Genomic DNA, 24,429 nt, shown 5'->3' with positions numbered 1-24,429 from the left:
CCACTATGGATAATCTGAAAACTCACGTACCAAATCTCTTCTGTTACTCAGAAAATCTCTTCTATTCTTGGTAAAATTTTTCTCGAAGCTGTACCACCTTACCATGTCGACTCCCCGATCATTTATTTCTAACTTCATTTCTTCCCAACCCCAAAGTAACGGTCTTCGGTGACATCTCGGCAACAAGGTGCAAAGGCTCATTAGTCCCAAAATCCCCTTCATTGCCGCAGTTCAACACGTTCTCTACAAGTCTGCACAATCATCTCAGGTTCTTCCTAGCTTGATTCCGATTATTCTACACTAGTTCATTCTACGTAAAAGTAGCCTACAAATGAAACAATGATTTTATTAATATTGCTGTTGAAATTTAAAAAAAACTTTGAATACCAAATAATTTGACATTAATCATATTCATTAAAGTAGTATTTGAGCCGCCTATCAGAATAAAACGGAAGCATAAAAATATTTTCTTGTTTTCTCACACTAATCAAGTCGGATTGTCTTGTAATTAATGCACGTTCAATTCCGAATATGTAATTGTTGTCGTCTTTAACTGGTCATCAATATTAAATTTTAGCTCTCCGTTAGGATACTTTTAAAAATTTCAATATACACCGAGAATTTTATATTATGTGATTCAAATTTTTTTTATAATTTCAACAATTATCGAATTTCAGTGTTTACGATTCTTTATTTAGTTTTGATTTTGTGCCATTAGGAAACGATAAAAGTAAAGTAATAATATATTTAAAGTCATAAAAATTTATCCCACGATCAACGGGTTAGATGTATAAAATTTTTATTGAACTCATTTTCATCACATAACTCGTACATGTACAGTTAAAGCGTAAATATTGATTTATATGGCATAAAACGTGACATACACACGCACATTTCATGTACTAATGTGTTGTTGGCTCATTGAGATAAAAAATTTATGATTTAAGGTACTAAATTTCACTGAGTGTTAAAAATACTTGCACCCTTATGTTGCATAAAAACAAAAAAAAAAAGGGAAATATAATTGTAACGTGCACGAAATGTCAACTAACTGGGACGCTGTTATTTTGTTAACACATTTTTATAACCAATTTGTAACAAATAATAAAAATTTAAGCTCCAAAACAATTACCTATCAAAATTTTACGAATTTATTATGCACGTAGCTGCCTCGAAAATGTTACAACATATATTTTGCTAGTAGTAGAACATATAAAATGAGATTTCCTTAACATTCACGTATTACAATATTGATACTTTGAGATCAATATTATTATGGCAAATATTTTACATTTGTTCCCCAATATCATAATATTTACTTCAATCCTTTTCATAAGTCAGTGAAATTTTAAATACTTTTCATACGTTAATGAAAAACATGCTTATTATATGAACTTCGCACTACATACTTCCAGAAAATTAAAAGCAATATCGGATAGAAATGGGAACATCTTAATTTTTATCTTAAATAAGGCTAATTCATGTCTAAGTCCATGGTGTAAAGCTGAAAATTTTATTCGCTTTGAGCATAAATTTAATTAAGTAATTTTTGTAACTTTCAAAATTCATTGTTATTTCTGCAAATTTATAGTCAGTTGGTCACAGAAAACGTGTGGTTAGAGTTGTAAACTCTTTGACTTACATAATAATAACAGTTGGCAACAAATTGATATATAGTACGGAAATACAACCATCTATATACTTTGGTTATTTTCTCACACGCAAAGAAATGTAATGAAAATATACAAAAATTTGTGCTTACCTAATGTAGCACGCACATAATACGAGTATCATCAATTTTGCAGAGATTCCGTCGTAAGAATAATTGACTTAAAATTTTTGAAGGCAAAAGGATAATTTTCCTTGTGATATCGTTGTCGATTAAAGTTCTCCGGTAGCTTATGGAAAACTTATTATTGAAAGCTCTTTTATTTATTATTTTTTATAATATTTTGATTTTCATTTGAACTTTTATGGACCAACAAAATTTCAAACATATATCGAAAGCTTTTTAAGTTTTTTTCTACAATTTTTCAAAACTTTTTAGAATAATGTCGGTAAAAAGCTTAAATGAATGCTTTTACAATTCTAAAACAATTTTCGAAAATCATAATTGAATTACACGCATGCGTTAATAAAAAGCTGAAACTTTAAATTTTTTGAAAAATTATTGTTAACGTCATTAAAATTTGAAAGTGTTACCTAACCTTATTTTAGGTCAACAATATAAATAAAGCTGTTCAATCTGAACTTGTATATAGCAAATGTTCTAAAAATGGATAAATTGAATTAAATTGCATGTGATAAGTAAGATGATCAATGACTTTTTTGAAACTGAAATCTGCGATGACCTATCAACATGCTTTTAGAAACTAATCCAGGAAGAACGGATAACCTAAATACAACTAAAGATTTTGTGCGGACCATTAGATTTATGGAAGTTTTTTAGTTTGGTTTTATTCGTAATTTTGCTCAGTAAATATTGGAACTAATATGCTTGATTTTAGTTTGTTGATATGGCTACTGCAGCAAGTTCCCTGCACCCCAATTAGCATATATGTACTGTTTTGGAACCACCAACCCGTGACTAGCAGGCCGTTATTGGACGTACAATTACAGGTGATCTATTTAAGCCACCGCGTTCTTTTATGAAATCTATCATATCTGATTTATGTTAATTATTTTTTATCCCATTCTGAGCATTTCACAGAGGCCTAGAATATTTTTTATTTTCTTTAAGATTTTCGACATACAAATAAAAACTTTTAAACTATTTAAATTAACTATAAATTTATTACTTAAATTTTTCAAATAATAGCATATAAAAACATTCATTTAACTTTTCATTAATATAATAATATTACAAATATTTGTATAACATTATTTTTATTTCTAATATTTTACATATAATACACATACATATAACATGTATTGTACATTTATATATATATTTATTAATTAATTAATATTCATTAAGATTTCTACATAATAATTTATTATAATTTCATTCACATATGTATGTATGTATGAGATAAATTTAATTTACATATTATAACACATACACATAGGCATGTTATTTTTTAATTATTTAATTTTTTTGTAAGCACAATTTAAATTCATCCTCAAATATAAGGTTCGCAGGATGAACTTATATCTCCATTAAACTTTGATATAATTATGTACTTGATATTTCGAATATGACAATTATTGGGTGCAACTAAAATCCCGGAATGTCGAAATAAGTGAATCAATGAAATTTATAATTTTTGTAATATGCACTTGGGGGTTAATTGGTTAAATATTTTGTCAATTCCATCTATAAACAAAACTTAATTTGAAAAAAAATAAATTTAATTTTGATTTTACCTAAATTATTTCTTGAATTAATATTTTCTAAAATAAAAATTTTATAGAAAGTTGCACCTATATCAAATTGTCCCCTTTCAATTTGATAAATTTCTTGAGTATGAAACCGGTTTAAAAATGATTTAATAATTTATTTTTATTATTATTACAACTTTAATTAACAAAGTTTCCTTATACATTATTTTACTTACATTTTCGAAAATAAATTAGAAATAGTAAACATTTACAAAATAATTTTTAATATTTAAAGAAATATTAGAAATACGATAATTATTTAATTTTAACCTTTACAGTACGAGGTGAAATTTTTAACTAATTCGTCGAGTTGGAATTATTTATTATAAGTAAGTGTTTCAAGCGCGATAACAAAATTAACACTAAATAAATAAGAGAGGATAAAATAGTATGAAGGTATCTACAGAGAATATGAAAGTGTGGGAGAGAAATATAAGAAAGTGAGTATAAAGAGATGAAAGCAGAAGGTGTATAAAGAGAGTAAGTTAAGAAGGTTTAAATGTCCACAAATATTTACAATTAACAGCCTGATTGCGTATCTCGCTTTTTTACTCAATTTTTATACACTTTCAAGTCAGAATTTTCAGTATTTTTTAATAGATATTTCACTTCTCCAATAAAATTGCTCATTTTTTCAACTAGATTTTTGCAATTTTTTCTCAAATTTTCATCTCACTTTTAAAAATAAAGTGAATAAATTTTGTATAAATTTTAGAAAAAAACGAGATACGTAATACCGAAAAATTCTTTTCATTCGAAAATTCCATTATACAAGTATATTATGATAGTTACGCACTTTCTTTTCACTTTCCGAGTAAAATATCGGGAAAGGCAATTAGACCTTAAATAATAAAAGTCGTAATTTAATAGCAATTTTGTTACTCGTATAATAACAGACACAATTATAACTTGACGTGCAATTTAAAAATAATTCCATCATAGTCAGTCGGGCTTTTATCTTAATAAATCTACTAAAACTCAATTTTCTATGGCGCTTGAATACAGTCTTAAATAAATGTAACAGAAATTAAAGATTAACATTTTTTGGCATTATTAAATTCAAAATTTGATCTAGTGTCGAATTTAACCGCAAACATTAAATCATATTACACTTAAAAAGCCATTATTTTACAATTTTTCATTATTAGCCTTTATATTTGGTATAAAAAAAATTTTTATGAATATTTTATTATTTTGGTCATTCAAGAATATTATTCAAATTTTGAAATTTTTAATTTTCGCTTCGATTTTTTCTTTTATAAAATATTAAATCGATTTTTTTTTAATTATAAATACAATTTAATTATTTTTAACAATTATTATTAGCGTTTTCTCACATAAATCAGCAAATTTGTAATTTTATTAATTATTTTGAGCTGGAGGAATATTTTAATATTTTTATTTTCGTTTAATTATACAAATTTCTCTTTTTATATTTTAAATAAATAATAATATTTTGTTTTATTATTTAATAATAATTTTATATTTTAAATATATAAAGCTCTCAAATGTTTATTATTTTTTTGTTTTTCATTAATTAATTATTTTCATCTAAATTCTATAAATAAATTATTATTAGTACAAGCTTTTACTTATATGTATGTATTTATATTGAGTGAAGAATTAGACGCTCAAACAATTTAACGTATAATTAAGCAATGATATACAATCATAAACAAAACTAACTGTATAATAATTTTAATATTAAACCGAAAACAGTGATAAAGTTGGATCAAACTAATGGCTTGTGAAGTAGCACTTTTCCCTTGAACATGTAAAAATACTGCTTATAGAAAAGAATACTACATACATTTTATTGAATCGAAGTTCACATACCAAAATATATCACAATTAATTGCATACATTTAGGATGAACAAAAAAAAAAATTAAAAGAAGTGGTTAACATTTTAGTGTTAAATTAGACGGTTAAGTTAGTGATTTAAGATAAATAATTATGCTATTTGATGATTTAGCATATTTGCCGTCATCTTTTCGGTTTTATAGAAATTTGAAATAGGCATGTAGTTTCGAAAATATATAAAATACTGAAAATTCAAATTTTACGAATTTCGTTATACACGATAACTTGGGAGAGAGCAGAGGTGAAAAAAACTTTTATTTAACGAAATAAATTATTTATTAGTGTCTGAAAGCTGCTAAGGTTTCAAACTCCTACAAGTTTCAGTCTAAAAGAAAAATGATATAAAAAATTTAAAAATAAAAAATTTTGGGTAACAGTTTTGTGCCACTGTAGCATGTCGCTACAACGTCTCTTCAATAAATATTCAAAAATTTCATGTTTAGGATTTCGATAAACTATACAGAGACTTCTCAATACTGTATAAAAAAAACTTCTCAATATTTTGAGTAAATTTCTCTCACATTGAGTTTGAGTGAATTTTATGAATAGGAGAATAATAGAATGAAGTGTTAAATACCTGCATTGATTAGGATGTTGCCATAGTGTGATAATTAAATAAAAACATTAATTAAGAATATCTAATTTACAGTAGAGAACAAGTATATAAAACACAAATACTATGCCTAAATACTATACATATAATTATATGTATAGTATACTATACATATATAATTATTAAATACTATATACTATATAATATACTATACATATATAATTATTAAAAAATTAAAAATTATAAAAAATACAAAAAATCATAATTTGTAAAAAAATATTATTATTGAGTTTTTCTAATTCTTTCCAATTTTTTTAATTTAATAATTAATTTATATTTAATATTCACAAATTAAATTTTAATTTTAAATTTTATTCATAATATAATGTATATATAGCAATTAGCCTCTACATATTGTAAAGATTTTTTGACATTATTAATAATATAGATAATAAAATTTTTCTTAATTTATATAAAATAGTTTTTTTATAAAGATTTACAAGATTTTCAATTACGATAACATTTTTTTTTAATTTCATACATTTAAGCTATTTATAGAGAAAAAAATATAAGATGTATATATATATATATATAGATTAAAATCGATTAATAAAATATTTTATATAAAATAGAAAATGTAATTTATTTTTTCATATTTAAAATGTGATAGCAAAAAAGAATACTAATAGTGAGTTAGTTCTTAAAAATAGTATAGTTTTATATTTTGCAATATTTTTATAATATTTAGTTTTAAAATAATATTCAATTACATTTTTGTCAATGTATTCACAATATGTATGTATGTGTTTTGTTCCACACATCAAGCAAAAATAATTTATAGTTTTCTTTAACTTTTTTTTTTGTAAATTAATAGTGTATCGCTAATAAAATATCAAACATAACATTGAGGAAATTAAATACCCTTATTTTGATCGGCGAAGAAAATCATATTTTTGGCGAAAATAAATACCAAGCATTATGATCGGCGAATTCGCTGAAATTTTAAGCGAATAAGAATTCTGCGTGACAAACTTTGGGAAAGAAATTAAAAATCAAAATAAATAATTTCTTTTTTATCGTATTAGCTATTTTTACATTATGTTGTCATTTTTTAATTACTTAGTTACTACCAGGCGTACAAAACTATTCGCGAATCATAATTGGAAACATCATTCGATTCGCCTAGTTCATTCGACTCGCAAAACCATTCGTTTCGCTGATCATAATAAGGGTAATAAATAAATAAAATACCTAAGTATATGTAAAAATTTCTATATGTTTTGCTTGCATATATGTAACTATTATTTTGACATATTTTTGATTTTTTTTTTATTTTACTGAAACATTTTGTAATTAAAATGGTCGGTGGTTCGCGTCTCGAATCATAAAAATTAAATAAAATATTTTGTAATTTATTTAGTGTATAGCTATATAAATATGTATAAATATAATATATATTATACAATATATTATTATGTACACATGTACATAAATAATTTAAAATTATATTTACAGAATATTTTTGTTTTCATTTTTGTATACTATGTTTACAATCTATAATACATAATAATGGCAACTCAAAAAATTATTTTCTTTATTAATTTTGTTTTCCGGTGGTTTTATTGTACAAATTTATTTTTAGGTTAAGTTACGGTATACAAATTTATGAAAGCATGGTATGTACTTTTTAATATATATATATATTATTAAAATTTAAATATTTGCAAAAATTCTTTCAGCTACGACACACCCATTGTATTCTTCAGATTTTATGGGAAACCATGTTTGTGATAACGTACTGATGTGCCTGCCTTATGCGTTCTATGGAACAGAACTGATTTACTTTAATTTTTGAAGTTATAATAGATTTAGCAATATATGGCAATAATCTTATTATTTGCTTTGAGAATTGACTTTTACTTGGATTAAAAGTCAAATTTGAGGTTACATTTGCAGTATCACGCATAGTATAGTCAAACATGGTTATATGCACATACATACGGGCAGAATTTGTTTTATAAGCGTTTTTATGACTACAGACTACGGATATTAGTGCATAATATTCAATCTTATTTGATACAGTTCCTATTGTGATGTATTCATAATCATATTCCTATTTGATTAGAAAAATTACGCATGTGTCGCAAATAAATGTGTTCTACTGTGTATATTGTGAATTTTAGCAAAAATATTTATATTTTAATAAAAATATTTGTAGTTATAACAAAATTTATTTTACATTACTATTAGTAGCATTCAATTGTAGGTGATATGTATAAAAGCGATTTTGGTTTCACTATGTATATAGGTTAAGCAATTTGCGAATTCAATCAAAAAATTTAATATTAAATATTAAAGCAATTTAAGTTCCAATTTAATACAAAGAAGAGCTAATTAAAATGAAAATTTTTTTTTATTAGGAAATCCAAACAATAATAAATATTTTCGGATGAAAATATTTTAATTTAAAATTTTTATTGTCTTCTAATCAAATTTATTTTAAATTTTTATACATTTATTTTAATTTTATTTTTTTATTTAAAATAATATTTTCTAAGATGGCGTACAATGAAATATTTTAGTTTTAAATTTATATTTAGCATCATTAATAATAATTATTTATAATGTATAAATTTTGGTGAAGTTGTTCGAATTAGAATTATAAACTGCTAATCATAATAGTGAGAAATTAACGAATTGCTATAGATAATTCCAGAATTTTCTCCAAAAATGAGAATTGTCAAATATGACATGAAGCGCCTCTTAGCGCAATTTCTAAAAAATTCTCTAAATGAATTCTGTTAGTTTCGCTCAGTTTATACTTAGGGACAAGAATTTTGAATTAAAAATTAGAAAAAATTTTTTTCAACGAAACGAAATCAATTTTATATTCTAATTTTAGCAGTTTAATTTTTAATATTCTTATAACATTTATAGGGTATGTAATATAAGGTTTTTCATTTATGAAAATTATTTTTTTTAATATTATTGGTTCGTTTTTATAGTTTTTGTTCCATTTACTTTTTGTTTGATTCAAATATCTTTGTTTATGAGTACAATATAAATGCATTTAATTTTAACACTATATTTAATTTATTCGAATATCATTTTTGATTATTTTATATATATATATTTATTTTTAATTAATAAATAAATTTATTAATTTGTTTAAATACAAATTTTAGTTTGTTTTTCTTCCACAATACCACTTAACAATTTTAAATATAACTACTTATTTGTTTTAACAAACTTTTAATTATTATTTTAATTGAAAAGTTTTTAATATAAATACTTTGTATTACAGTTTATTTGTATAATTATAATATGTTTTATTGAAAAAACAAAGAATTAAATTCATTCAATTGTATTATATAAAATATTAATATTGTTGCAAGTACGGGAACAGCTAGAATTTCTTGAAATACAGTAAGATCTTTATCGTAAAATTATTATGAAGCAAAAACTGAGCTTAAATTTTAATGAGAGCATTCCAATAATGTATAGTTGTATGTGATTTAATAACTCAATTGAGAAATTTATGTTCAAAATAATTTACTAGATCAATTGTAATTTTAAAATATAAAGCTACTATGTGTTACTATGGATGAATTGGATTTAATAAATAAATATGCTCAGGTCATGAATGTTGAATTGAAATAACGTAATTGTTGTAACACAAAATTAGTTTAAAAAAAAAAGACTCTGTTATATATCTTACCGTATTTTTACAAAATATTCTTTTCTTTCTTTCATTTAATTTTCATTTTACTGTAAAACACATCCTGAATTATTTCGATTTATTCTAGTTATACCAAATGCATTCGATGGATTAACACTTTCACCATCACCTAATGAACATGTTTTTGTACGCATTATCATTAAATCAGTTCGAATACTTGGTCTTCGGACATTTGGTGCAACAACACCACATGCATCACTTAATCTTCGTTTTATTGAAAGTGTACATTTTTTAGAGCGATTTGATGCAACATGCGGTGGTAATGTACATGGTGATCCAAATGCTGTACTTACACGTTTATGATGATTTGGTGCCATTTCTAATGGTAAATTTGCAGCTAAAAATAATTCATAAAATAAATCATCAACACGTAAATTTTTTTTAGCTGAACATTCAACAAATACACATGATGCATCCTGTGTGGCACAATAAGATACAGCTTCATCAGCTTGAACAGTCCTAAAAATAAAGAAAATAATTTTTTTTTTGTTTTTATTATTATTTAATTAATTTAATAATTATTATTTTTCGAATAAAACTAAAAATTTTTAATATACTTCATTTCCCGGTCACATTTATTGCCAGCAATAACCATTGGCACTTTTGGTAAATTCTTTTTCGAACGACTTGAACCGCTGATTGCACTCATTTTTGTTTCTAATATTTGTTCACGTAATCTGATTACTTCTTCAAATGATTCTCTTGAATCCATACTAAAAACGAGCACAAATAAATCGCCTAAAAATATGTAAAAAAATAATATTATTAAAATCATTAAATTTATTGTTGTATATAAAATAAGAATTTCAAAATAAAAAAAAAAATCTTATAAACAATGTAATTACAACAAGCCTCATGCTATAATGTTCTGACAAGTCAGAGCAATACTCATGTCATGTATAAATTTTCGTTTAAGCTTTTCTCTGAGATTTGGAGCTCTCATATTTTTTTAAAAATTACTTCCCACCCCATATGCATATGCAGAAAAAATTTCCATTATAAAATTCGGCTAAAGTATATAGCCATCCATTTTATAATTCATTTTGAGATTTATTTGAGAAATATGAGAGAAAAGTGAGAATTCAATTTAATTTTTTGTTGAGAACTAATCAAGAACAAAAATTTCTGATAAATCTTAATCGAAATTTCTTATATATACTAAAAGAATATTATTTTTTCTTAAAAAGTTTTGAAATATTATATGAAAATAGTTGATCAGAACTCAATAAGGGTCATTATTTGTAAAAGTTTGACAATTAAATTGTAATTTAAACGTGTCTCATACTAACGAAAGTCTCGCCATTTTGATTTTAGTTAAACATGGCGCAGCAAATCTATGCTCTCAATTTTATAGAAAATAATAAATTGCTGTTTGCAGAATCGTTTGGATATAGTGGCAAAAACGTGAAGCTTTTATGCAAACATAAGAGTTTTATTAGATTTTCTAATAAAAGTTTTTGTGGCATAAAAGTCCTGAGTTGCAAGAGAATAACCAAATAATGAATGTCAATTCTATAATACTCTTGCTAAAATTTCATTGCAAGATGTGCAAGGTATAATCAAAGACAGCACAGCACAGTCAGATAACACAATATAACAGATTTCTTTATGCATTATTCTTCTTTATTTTTTCAATTTTATTTATCTCTTATTTTTCTCAAATTTTATAACTCTTTTCGATTAAAAAAGAAAAAATAAATAAGAAATAAATTTCAAGAAAATCTGTTTTTAACCACTCTCTAAATTACTACAGTTTTTTGTTCTTTTCTCTTTCTCTTTTACTTTCCATACACAATGAACTTTAAGTAACAAACAAGTTTACTACAGCAATACACTCCAGAGACTATGAAAAAATTATTTTTTTTTGAAACAATATTGTAAATTTAACTGCTTTAAGAATAATCTTGATTTGAAAGAGAAAAGAAATTCTATTTTATTTGAGCAAAAATTAAATAACAAATAAAGTATTGAGAAACAACATTGTAACGAAGATGCAAGGAAAACTTTTGCAGTAAAAACGAACAGTGTTGCTTTATAGCCATTATTAACAAAAAAAAAGAGAGAAAAACAAAATTTATAATAATTTTTATAAAAAAAGGGAAATGGGGAAAAATTTTTTTTTTTAGTTTTAAAGTTTTGTAATTTTTATAAATTTAAATTAAAATAAAATCCTTGATTACTCGAATGAAACGTACTCAATTCAATAATAATAATATTTTTTTGCACATTTACACAGTTGCACGTAGTTCTTTTTTAAATTCAGGAACAAAAAAAACAAATGAGAAAAATAAAATTCCCAAGAGTATAATTTTTCCCATAAACAAACAAAACTCAGTTGCATTGCATTGCACTTTGACAAAGAGATGAAGAAAAAAAAAAAGTCTTTTTTCTCTTTATTAAAATGTGAAAAGTTTTTTAAAATTTTTGAGCATTTAAATTGAATAGCGAATAATTAATAATAGGGGGAGTAATTATTGAAATATTTTTTTTTCTAAAGTTAATTAAAAGAAAATGTAATAATATTTTCGAAATATTAACAAAAATTTTTTGCTAATGAAATTTTATTTTAGAAACTCTTTAATAAGAAAAACAAGAAATAATTTAATTTTTATTATGCAGAAGAAATTGTATTTGAAAAAGATTAGAAAATTTGTAATTTTAATATTTGCTTATTTACAGAATAAATGGACGCCCTTGCCCAATTTAGAACATTCTTAGCTCATTGAGCATTGCTAGCATTCAAAGACAAGACATTCCAAATTTTAATATACAAAATAGTGGTAGAATATTAAAAGATTCTAGCGGACGATTATAAAGAAATTATTGCGAACAATGTTTTACTTTACATCAAATTAAATATACGACCCATGAGATCAAACCTTCGTTTATGTGATCAAACCTGATAACGTTGTCAGTAAATAAATCTCCTATATCAAAACTTAGTACTTCTAAGAATCCAGAGTCTATAATTAAAAACAGAAATTTGTTCTAAAATTTTGAAGCACTTTTCATTCACTTGCCTTCATTGTCTTAGTTTTAAAATATTTATTTTACATCATAATTTCTTCGTGGTACATAATTGAAAATCCTTGATTAAAAAATACTTCCAATAATTAAAAAAAATGAAAAATTTAAATTTTCTCTTGGTTCACTAGCAAAAGTTTCGAACCAAAAATGAAAAATTTCATTTTTTTAAAATTTCGTTCCAATTTTTTAATGTTGTAGTTCAAGTTTTAATCAAAATTTTGAAAATATATGGGAAAGAATTCGTACACTCATGTTGAATTAAACTGTTCAACATTAAGATATGTGAAAGAAATTTAAATATTAAAAAAGCAACCGCACGTACAAATTTATTTTAAGTAAATATTGAGATTAAGAAAAGTAGGAGAAGTATTTACGTAAGTGAAATTCATAGGGATTAGAGTGCCCTCGTGGTAAGTAGAAATAAGGAACATATGGTTTTGAAACATGTGACATGTGAATATTGAAGCCCACTGGCTTATAGAAAAAAGGCTAAGGATATAAAAACTGAGATGAACGGGAGCTCTTGATTTAGCCTAAAGTACTGAGACAGCATTTCCGTGTCTTCAATCACGAAATATAAACACAAAAACACGATAGAGCAAAATTAATGGCTAGTCTAGTTTAGTTAGGAAAGTTATGGTCACTCAAATCAGTTTCAGATTGAGTTGAAGTCCACCAATATCAGATAGGTCTGATGACGCCTATCTTTGTGCCTCGATAGTTTTTAATATCTGTAACGAAAAAATAAAATAAGTGCACCCGGAACCGTAGGCGGACAAAATACAGAACAAAAAATTTTAAATTTGATATCTAATTGGTATTACAAACGAAATTCTAATCCATAGCACTACTCCTCCAATCACAGCTTTTGGCGAGTATACAAGAAAAACCACTTAAAAAATAAAATTTAAAATTTATTACAAACTTTAATTTTTTTCTTTATTTTCCCTATTTTTTAATTTTCAACTTTTTATTTAATCTAGTTTCTATGATAGAGAAAGCAAACAAGCACCTACACTAAAAATTACAAAACTGTATAAAACCACGGAAACTTTTATCAGTGTATACAAAAAAAAGTGGGTATAAAAAAGGTATGTACATATAGAAGCTTACAAAAGATTAATTTTATCATTGGACCATGAAGAGGACAAGTTAAAATGTAAACATATTAAATAAACCTGCAGAACTGTAAATTTTTATTTAACAATTTATGTATATAGGTAAGTGTTATTTCCACTCTATGTATATACACATGTATACATAAATGTGAAGAGCATTTTTTCAATTAACACGTTTGAATAAATTAAATTGTCACACATTATACGTACACACACATACATTGGAGTGAATGGAGATCTATCGCATGTAAAAAATCAAGTTGAAAGCAAACAAACAAAAAAAAAACAGGAATAAATAAATCTGGTCAAGTTTTTTAACATTTAAAATTAATTTTTATCAAAATTGTTTCTTCACATATGTGACACAAAAAGGATTATGTTAATTTTAAGAGTTTAAGGCAAAAACCAAAACAAAAAATAACAACAAAAATAGAAAATTTTCCACCTGTTTGTGACAACACAGAGAACATTTTTCTTTTAGGAGAAAAAATCTCTTTCATCATTGTTATTTTAGGATAAAATTTTTTATATTTTTTTAATTTTCTTTTATTTTAAGGAATTTTAATATAGAATATTATTTTAACAATTGTTCTCAAAGGCAAAATGTGTACATATAAGGGTGAAATTTAATGAATTTTGGCCCAATGGTAGCTAATAAAAATTTAAGGTAAATATTTTCTCTCTCTCGCATCAAATAAATTCAAAATTTTCATATAAGAGATTTGGAAAGTTCCGTTATAATTAATTCAGATTTATTTTTTAGAAGAATTAAAATATACAATGACTAAATAGTGATTTTCACAATTTCTAGCAGTCGACTTAAAAAGCTTTCCAAATAATATATAAAACAATGCCCCCAAAATCGTTACCATAAAAATTTTTTTAGAAAATAGTAGCATGGAAAAAACAAATTACTCAATAATTCTTCAAATTTCTCCAAATTTATTTGAGATTCCGATAAAATATACCGATTAAACAAATCGAGCTAACTAACGAACACCCGGGGCGTTTTATGCGTTTTTGAAAGAGCCTTACATAACGATAGAGAGAGCTTTGTGGAGCAAGAATGTGAATAACAAGACATAACTCTGGGTGTCCAGGATATTTACTGCAAAAGCGGTAGAGGATATAGTCGGGTATAGCATGATAGGAATCTTCACAATTAGAAAGTGTCCACTGGATGGAATTCTTTCTCCACTGAAGTGGAGCCTGATAGTGAACGGTTTGCTTGAGGAGTTTGGTTGTCCTGATATCAGCGTCCAAGCCTAGACTGATGACATCTTTATCATCGTTACGGAAAAGTTTGAGGAGACTCTTTGCGACATAATGCAGAGGAGCCTGAAGTGTCTGCTTATAATTCGGCTATGTTGAGAAACAGTAGAAAGGAAAGCGGATTTCAAATACCAGAGTGTGGAATTTGATAGCAAATTTCTGTGGTGAAGAGATAAGGTAGCGGCAAGGACAAAAGCTACTTGAGCGCTCATGGTGTGCAGGGACATCTTAGAACGGTGGGAAATCCCTATATATGTTGGTCGTGGCGAACTATTATCCTATTTGTAGAAGCGGAATATGCTCTTTATAGTTAAGATCACATTGCCCTTTCAATATACAATAAATAAATTTTTTATCTATGTAACTTACCTGTTAAAAATGATAATCGTCTCATTGCCGGAAATGGATGATTACCAGATGTATCTAATAAATCTAATTGATGAACTTCACCTCTAATTCTATATAATTTTCTATGAAAATCTTCAATTGTTGGTGTATATGATTCTTCGAATCTACCACCTAAGAAACGTGCTACCAAAGATGTTTTTCCTGCTCTCGCCGATCTAAAATAATTTTATAATTAATATATATTATATTATTTTTACATAATCACTAAAGATCTTAAAAGGAGTAAAGACAATTAATGAGAAACAGATTTCTAATTAGTTTTACTCTCCACATAACAATATTATGTAAGATGAGAGAACAGTAATTTCTCACAGTTAAATTAATTTCTCTAAAATTATGTTATATTAAATTGAGTAAACCTGTAAACGTTATACGGTTCTTGTTGTGGTTATTATAAAATTCCAGTACATTGTTATTGATAATTAATTAGAATCACAAGAATGCCGTATGCTTCTTCACCACTAGCAAAAATTCTCAAAATAATTCATTTACAAATTACAAATACAAGATTAATCACAAATCACGTGTAGAAGAGAAAAAAGAGATTATTCGCATTTTTCCTTCCAATATCATAAGAATTTTCTATACAATAAAAAAACTTAGGTAAAACAAATCTTTATTAAAATTACTGAATTCAAAGCAAGAAGAAACTTTTATTCTCTAAAACCATACCGCAATTTAATATTACCCACAATGCATGTATACAACTATGTATAACAAAATTCACTGCTTCCGTTTCTTTAGAAAATTAATTACGGACACCACCATGAAAGAATATTTCTTTGAAATTTAATTTTGTTCATTTCAAAATATCAAAAAACTCTTAACAAAAATTAATGAAAAATCTATTTTGTTCAATATTTTAAGGAATAGAAAATCTTTTTCCCAAATATCTTGGGGTATACCTAAACATTTTGAAATACAAAAGAAGAAAACAATAATCTGTCTATTATGAAATTGAAAAATCATTAAAATGTGAAGGAGAATTCTTATTGAACTTTTACTGTAATGACAAATGAAATTTTCATTTATAGTAATTTTTTTTCCATTTTCCTTCCTTAGATTTCATGGGCATTGCCAACACATAATATCTGACTCGTCTTCTTCTTCTTCTTCTTCAGATTAAATATTTTTTTCAAGGACATTTTTTAATATTATATACGATAATAATATTGTTTAGCATAACCGAAGCCATATATCACAATATCATTAACTAGATTTGGGAATATTTTGTCTGTATATTTTATTAACAAAAAAAAAATTGAATTTATTATGAGTTTCTCATGGAAATGTTAAGGAAGATTCCATTATTCTTTCTTGTATGTACGTGTATAAATGTACTTGTACAAAATTTTCATATTAAAAACTTCATCTCCCAATAAGGGAATTAAAGTCACATTTAAATTTGGTTATGCGTAAGATTTGTGTTCGTTTGATAAAAAAAAACAAAATTTTCATAATTTTGTAATTATAAATTATAAAAGAAAAAGTAAATATTATATAATTAAGTAAATATTTAAAGGAGTAGCTAATATTTTTGACACTCAATGTAAATTTTAAAAATGCTGGAATTCATTATAATTATTTAACAGATTTGTCAGAATGACAATAACCGCACTGACAGAATTAATTATAGATTTGTCAAATTTTTTTGAGAATTAATCTCATTTTTTTTTAATAAATTTCACAAGAGTCTTTAGAAGTTTTAAAGATTTACTTAATTAAAAAGAAAAATAATTAATTTGATAAAGCTAAATTAACTTGATTAAGCCATAAATACGCAGACAATGTTGTCCGGTTGGCACAATCATACAATTATATACAGGCAAAAATAAGGAGTTAACGTACAGAAGATAAATTCACTTAGAATAGAACAGCAGAAATAGTGAGCAGTTCACGATTAACGAATCACCAATAGAGGATGTAACAAGACTCAGCTAATTTGATACTATCGTGGGAGTGGTGGTGCTGAAAAAGACATAGATAACAGAATTAGATTTGGTAGAGCGGCTTTCGGAAGAATGTGGGCAATATGGAGGTCACTACACCTAGCCAAAATTACAAAAATAACAATCTTTAATTTTTGCATCAAAACCGTTATTCTATATGGCAGCGAAACCTGGCACACAACCCAAAAAGGTATCTACAAAACCCAGGTATATTAATCAATATACCAAGATGCGTACAAATTATATGCAAGTTTTTTCTTTTAGTAACACTGATCTATGGAAACTAGCCAACGCGATATCAGTAAATGTGCAGATAAGAAGATAAAGGTGGCGATGATTGGGCCATACTTTGCTAAGGCCACCATTAGCAATTACCCCACAAGCTCTGGAATAGAGGTCTCAGGGTGAGTCGCAAGATGGGATAACGTCGAGCAAAATGGCGAAGAACAATTGAAAAGGAAGTCAGGGATAGTGGCAAAGCATGTACACAAGTAAGATTACTTGTGCAAACAATAGAGTGCGTATTAATTCGTTACGTTATAAGGAGCCTCAATTTCCTTTTCTGATGTATTCCAAAAAACATGAAATGTTCAGTATTACTTGATAAATTTTACAATTGCTATTCAAAAATTCAAAATTATTTTTTTTAATATTCAGTGGTCAATCGACATTTCGTTGAAACGATCTACCCTGAAATCTCCACAAAAATTTAATATCAATTATATTAAAAGTTTTCTACTTAAATTCCAAAAAAATTAAACTTAAATTTTTATTATTTAAGGTTTTTTTTTGTTTTTTTTTTGTGAATTTACGTATAGTAAGCGATTGATATGGTTTGCCTTAAGGCAACAATCATAAAATCAAAGGATATAAAAGTTTTCCATATATCTCTAAGTACTTCCCCTATTTATTTTTAATGTCATATATAAATTAACATTATTGCCTTGTGCCGTGTAATGAAAAATTCAATAATTCACATTCCATTTGCTTAACTGAGCAGAAAATTGCTTAAAAAAAATCAAAAACAATAAACACTATATTGGATATTAAAAAAAAAAAAAAAAATTTAATCAATTATTCTCGATTATCCAATTTAAAAAATTATTACTTTATATGTGAAAGCTGAATGGGTGGTGTATTATTGGATTTAAAAATTATTAAATTTTACGATAAAAACTTCAAATGATAACTAAATTATTAAAATATAAAGGGTATGCAAAAACAAAATGTCGAGGATATTTTCATAAAGTACAAACAATAGGATATTTTTATGTACGTGTGATGAGTTTAATCTGGTAAATAAAGTTCGTAGAGGTAAGGCTCAAAATATGGTCAGCTAATAGTACTGTTATTGAAAATGCTGCAAAAACTACAGCGATAACTAACGTATATAAAATTTTCTCATATCTTGAAGAAAAATAGGGAGCAGACGGAACGTGAGCTTTTCTTGAACAAAACGAAAGTAATAGAGCTTTTCAACAACTTTCCGATTTTCTCCACGTCTCCAGACCTCATCGCTGTCTCATATTAATGTGTTTACCGGTGTCGTCATCCGAAGGGGCTTTTTCCATCGCGCTAAGGTAAGTTGACCTTAAAGTGTTGGGGACGGATAGAAACCACGTTTGTGCCATTGTGAATTTCTATTGTGGATCCTACCCAGTAGAATATCACCTGAATAAATCTTATTCCTCTTTTTGTATATTTTCTGGAGACCATAACGAAACCATCAAGCATATCTTTTGTGACTGTCTGGCACTGGTTGTCCGGCGTCGTAATTGTTTCGAATAGGATTTCATAAGCATCAGGGTATTGCTGTCCAATTCCCTTATAGATATCTCCAGCCTTTTACTCGGAACAAGGATACCGCATAAGGGTTATAATAAGTTGTGAATGACTGCGATGGTCAATGGAAAATATTCTCTTTCTCCTATTGGTTTCCCTTGAAATCTACAATTTTCATTCTTTGCGTTATCAAATGTGGGTCTCCGAAATGCACTTTATTCACTGAAATCGCAGAATTTTATCACACATGCATTAGAATACTTTGAAATTTGGCTCTGTTAATTGACCTAAATGACATCCAATCAAGTAACATAACAATGAGTTAAAGACTTCTAGTAATCTTGGAATAATATTAAAGGAAGTTGTACAGTATTATAAAAATGAGCTTAAATTACAATAAATTCTTAATTTATTACTTCTTATGAATTTCAGAAAGGAACAACTTAATTACATAATCTTTAAAATCTTATACAGTGATCCAAAATATATGAAAACATAAAAAAAAATATTGGTTCAGTAATTACCGTTTTTCATACTACACTTAAAACACACACTCGCACACCATATACGTGTGTAAAGTACAAATAATATTTTGAAGTCTCTTGTAATGGTTTGTTGTAAATAATGTTTTACAAAGGGGAACAAGAATAATATACAAAAAGGATAATGGCTATATAACATGGTTATGTTATGGAACAGTGATTTGTGCTCGTTGTTTTTTTTCCTTTGTATCTTTTACACCCGTGATTGCTTTTTTCTGAGAAAATACGGAAGTCGTTAATGTTAACGAGTATATAAAATTTTTTGCATATTTTATTGTGGCATTCGATTTAATATTCATTTTAAATTTTCATTTTAAAAAATGTTATGTATAAAAAATTTCGATTTTTATTTAAGTTTTACTGCAGATTTGCTTTACCGTACAATTATTCTAAATGAAATCATTAAAGAGCAAATAAATAAATCTTTTTTAGGGGATGTTTTTTTTAAAGTCATAAATTTGAAATAATTATAAAATAATATAAATTTTTGAAATAATTACAAAATTTTTGGAATTTGGAAGCAAAATAGGTCTGATTGATCAAAATCGGCCAAAAATTAATAACAAAGTGAAAAATCTTAGTCGACTAATCACCGAATTTATTCGACTAATCAGTCGAATTTGAAGCAATGAATTCTATTCGGACAATTATATTTATATTAGATTAAAAGTGAAGGTTTTTTTAGGCAGTCAGTGAACGACTGCCCAAGATGAAGTAGTATGTATTGTACAACCCCGACATGATAATATGGGAAAGGTACCGGATATAACCGATAAATTTGAATATTTTCAAAAATCTGTTCCTAGTCACAGTTCTACCATAAAAACAAAACTATTCAGATGTTCACTCTTCTTATGAGTCAAAGTTCTACACTACTCTATGAAATACATTGAACCTTCAATTCTTTATTTCCCATACATTTTGTAATTAAACAGTTCCTAGTTAAAAGTTTTACGGGGAAGCCTTTTCATTTTCTCGGAAAGGTGTTCATAGTCGAAATGTAAATTTTTGTAATCGAATTTTAAAAAAGTTCTCTAGCCTCAGGAGGAGTTTGCTTGTCTGCTTCATCACTATGGTGACGATCTTATAATTATTCTCTCAATCTTTAGGCACTTATAATTTTTTTAAACAGTTACATTATGTATGGTACAAAATAGTAAATCTAACTATATAACATAAATTCAAAGAATAGTCAGAATACATAACTGTTATACAACAGTTTGTATCAATGTTGTGCTCCACAAATTGTTAAAGTCCATATAGTTTTATAAATTGACATTGCTGTAATTAAAATCATGTTATATTCATATTGGAATTAAATCAAAGAACTCAAAATAATAATTATATATAGCCATAGTGAAAGTCTTTGTACATCATAGTAATATTATTAACGTGCACAGCATTAAATTATAAAATATTTAATTAAATATCAAAATGGAAAAAATCAAAGGAAATTAAAATAATTATATAGCTACAAAGTTATTTTTTTTTTGTGTAATACACAACATTCTATTATAACAATATTATGAATATATTGAAATGAAATTAATTTAAACATAATCAATGATAATGTCATAAGGATTCAAAGTAGATTTAATTAATAATTTTCTCTTATACAATATGAAAATCATAAATAATAATAAAAATAATAATAATATGCGTATATAACAACAATCTCTTTGTATTTTATAAAATTAATATTAATGTTCCAATATAGCTATGCCACCTACATCATTATTATTAAATTGGCTCCATTTCTCCTCCATATACAAAATATATTGTTATACAACTAAAATTTACCATCAATAATTAAAAATATCAATAAAAGCGTTCCCAATATTCATCAATTTATTGATTAAAAAAAATTTTTTTTTTTAATAATAAATCATTGTGGGTCTGTACTTTTCATTAATGATCAGTCATCATTCATATATTTATTATAAACGTTTATTAAATTGTAAAACGAAAAATAATATTAAATTTTGGTTGTAATTCTTATGTTCATACGTTTGTATATATTTTATATATACATGTCAGTATTAGAAAGGCGAAATAAAACATCATTAGCATCATAATTTACAATATGCCAATTCAATTAATATTTTCTATATTTTTCTCTTTCTCTTATTTTCTTATATTATCTCTCTAAATTTTGATTAATGTACTTTTCATCGCCTATTTCTCTTTTTACTTTCAACAACTTTTACATTCATAACGCACAATGAGAACCATGATAATAATGATAACAATAAAAAAAATCACAAAAAAAAAAAAAAATTCTCTCATTGTACATTTTACTATTACAATAATACTTTAAATATAATATTTATACTGATTGTATACTCTTTGTATTACCGCTACTATACCATCATCAACATCATCGCCATACCATTATAATAAACGAACCGAAATAATTTAACCGAACAATCAAAATGAATTTGCCCACTAGCATGACAACATCTTAAATTTTACAACTAATATTTCGATAAGAAATATAAGAGAAATTCTTCTTCCTTTTTCTTATTTTCTTTGCTTTTCTTTCTCTTCTACTTTGTTTTGTAATCTCTATTATGGGAAATTCGGTAAAAATGTTTACACTTTATACAGCCGGAATCCTTTTTATAAAAAAAAAAATATGAAAAAAAAAATTCATTTCTCTTATTTAACCTTGATATTTTAAGGAAATGCTTAAGGCTATCTATTTTATAGATAAAGGTAGGATGATATAGTTATATATTATGAGTGTTTGTGTTAAATGTATCTATATTGAATCGAAAAGTAAACAATTGACGATAATGTTAAAAGTTGTTGTAAACAGAGAAATTCCTGTTTTGTCAGTCGTTCATTTTTTTTTTAAATCATTTAAAATGAAAAAAAATGGAAGAAAAATTTTGAGTTTTAGCGAATCAATAATATTTGTAAATAAAGTGAAATTTGGAATAATGAAATCTCCTAGTCACTTTAAAATTAACCGTCTGGAATTCATTTGGGTCGTTGATTAATTTTTACTGTCCTATGTAGTGTAAGCATATGAAGGTGAGAAGAAAAAATTTTTCTGAACAACCTTTAAGAGCAGTTTAAACGAAATCATGACATCAAGAAGAACCTCATTTAATGATTGAATCTCAAAATATTGTAGTTTCCTTCCGGGATTAAGTTAAGATTCAGTTTCTTTACAGGAAATGAATGAAACAGGTTGAACAGCTGGTATGTAAATAATATTGGAAAAAAGCAGACCTAATTCAAATATTCTTTGCTTTAAGCCGCTTTACTTTAAGAATTACTTGCTTTTAAGAGTTGCATCACTCTAACAATAAGAACCCAGACAAATACTCCAAATAAATAGTTAACAAAAAATATTGCATAAATTTATATGCGAAAAATTTTCCCATAGGATTTTCATTTTCACCTTTATAAATGAATACACAAAATTTTAATAGCATATTCAACGAATTATCCTTTAAAATCATACAGGCATCTTTTATTATAAAAAAACACAAGAAACACTTTCTGAATATAAAAATCTTCCAACCTTTTTGAAAATTTCTCTACGTTGAATACTAATGAATATTTTGTGAAAAGGTAAATTTAAAAAAATTTTTTTTTTTTTGGTATTCAAATAGGTACCATTTTTTATTTTAAAAGAAAAACACATACACGTTGAACGACAAAACGCGGTTGACCATTTATTTTAACATTTTATTCGTGATTGCTTACTCTTTCCAGATGAAGAATTCTTTTAAGACTTTAAGAAATTTTATGCAAATAGTAATGATTTCATTATAGATTTTGCAATTGTTGTAACAAAAGTGTTTTGCGGTAACAATAATATTTGCCGCCATTTTTTCTTTCAAAATGTTAAGTAGTCAAAAATCTCATTACACAATTGATTTTATTTAAAATGTTCAAATAGAGCGAGTAAATTCAGAAATGCTAAATCGTTAACACTAACGTGATTGTTGGAATATCAAATTAAAAATAGCTACAATCTGAAATTTGCTTCTATGTTTTATGCATTCGAGTACGGCCTATTATTCTTATAGAAGCAATCTTTCATATTTTGAAATTGAAAATTGAGATCTTATTTGAAAACTTCATCCCATATTAAAATTTGTGACATCCGCATTTTAACAAAATGAAATACCTTCACCGCTTCAAAATCTACTTTTTGCATGATAACTTAATTTCCATAATAAACCAACCATTAACCATTTTATACCGAAGTAATTCAAAACACAATATTAATAATAAGACCTTCAAAATGTGAAAATAAGACGGTAATCATAACAAATTTCACATAATTAATTATGCACTTTGAAAATAAAATAATGAAATTAATAAATTACGAGAATATACCTATTTACATACATATTTAATTGCTATATACAAAACCAAAAATTAAAAACTGTAAAATTCATAAAAATGACCGGAACGAGTTAATAAAAATTTTTTGTTTTTTAAATTGATTTCCCAAATTCCAAGAATTTTCTGAACTAAAAACCAACAGAGAATTTTTAAAAACCAAAAAAAACCCTAAAAACAAGAAAAAATAAGGAAAAGGACTCATTAATGTTGATGTATGCAAAAATTTGAAAACCCCATAATTTTTCAATTAATTAAATATTAGATGCCTAAACTTATAGACCTATGTAATTATTATGTAATAACAGTAAATATTAAATTATATTTTTTTATGTGTTTATTCGGATTTTTTTTTTTTTGGAAAATTTTTGGGGAGAACAAAAAATATTTTTAGGTTGCTTTTTAATAGAAAATAAATTAATAAAAAAAAAGTA

At 25.7% G+C, this 24,429-nt stretch overlaps 1 protein-coding gene across 1 annotated transcript in view; it reads right to left on the bottom strand.

Moving 5' to 3' along the window:
- Nucleotides 1–9,105: 9,105 nt before the first annotated feature.
- LOC129613618 (GTP-binding protein Rhes) overlaps nt 9,106–24,429 on the bottom strand; it is a 91,674-nt gene continuing 76,350 nt past the window's right edge. The window contains exons 3-5 of the mRNA XM_055527748.1: nt 15,322–15,515; nt 10,093–10,273; nt 9,106–9,994 (exon numbers count right to left, since the gene is read on the bottom strand). Coding sequence (XP_055383723.1) covers nt 9,562–9,994; nt 10,093–10,273; nt 15,322–15,515 — 808 coding nt within the window. The 3' untranslated portion in view covers nt 9,106–9,561. The remainder of the gene's footprint in view (nt 9,995–10,092; nt 10,274–15,321; nt 15,516–24,429) is intronic.

Source organism: Condylostylus longicornis, unplaced genomic scaffold, assembly GCF_029603195.1.
Source record: "Condylostylus longicornis isolate FDR11 unplaced genomic scaffold, ASM2960319v2 ptg000084l, whole genome shotgun sequence".
Taxonomy (NCBI): domain Eukaryota; kingdom Metazoa; phylum Arthropoda; class Insecta; order Diptera; family Dolichopodidae; genus Condylostylus; species Condylostylus longicornis.
Note: the sequence above shows the minus strand (reverse complement) of the source record. Positions and strands in the feature narration are given on the sequence as shown.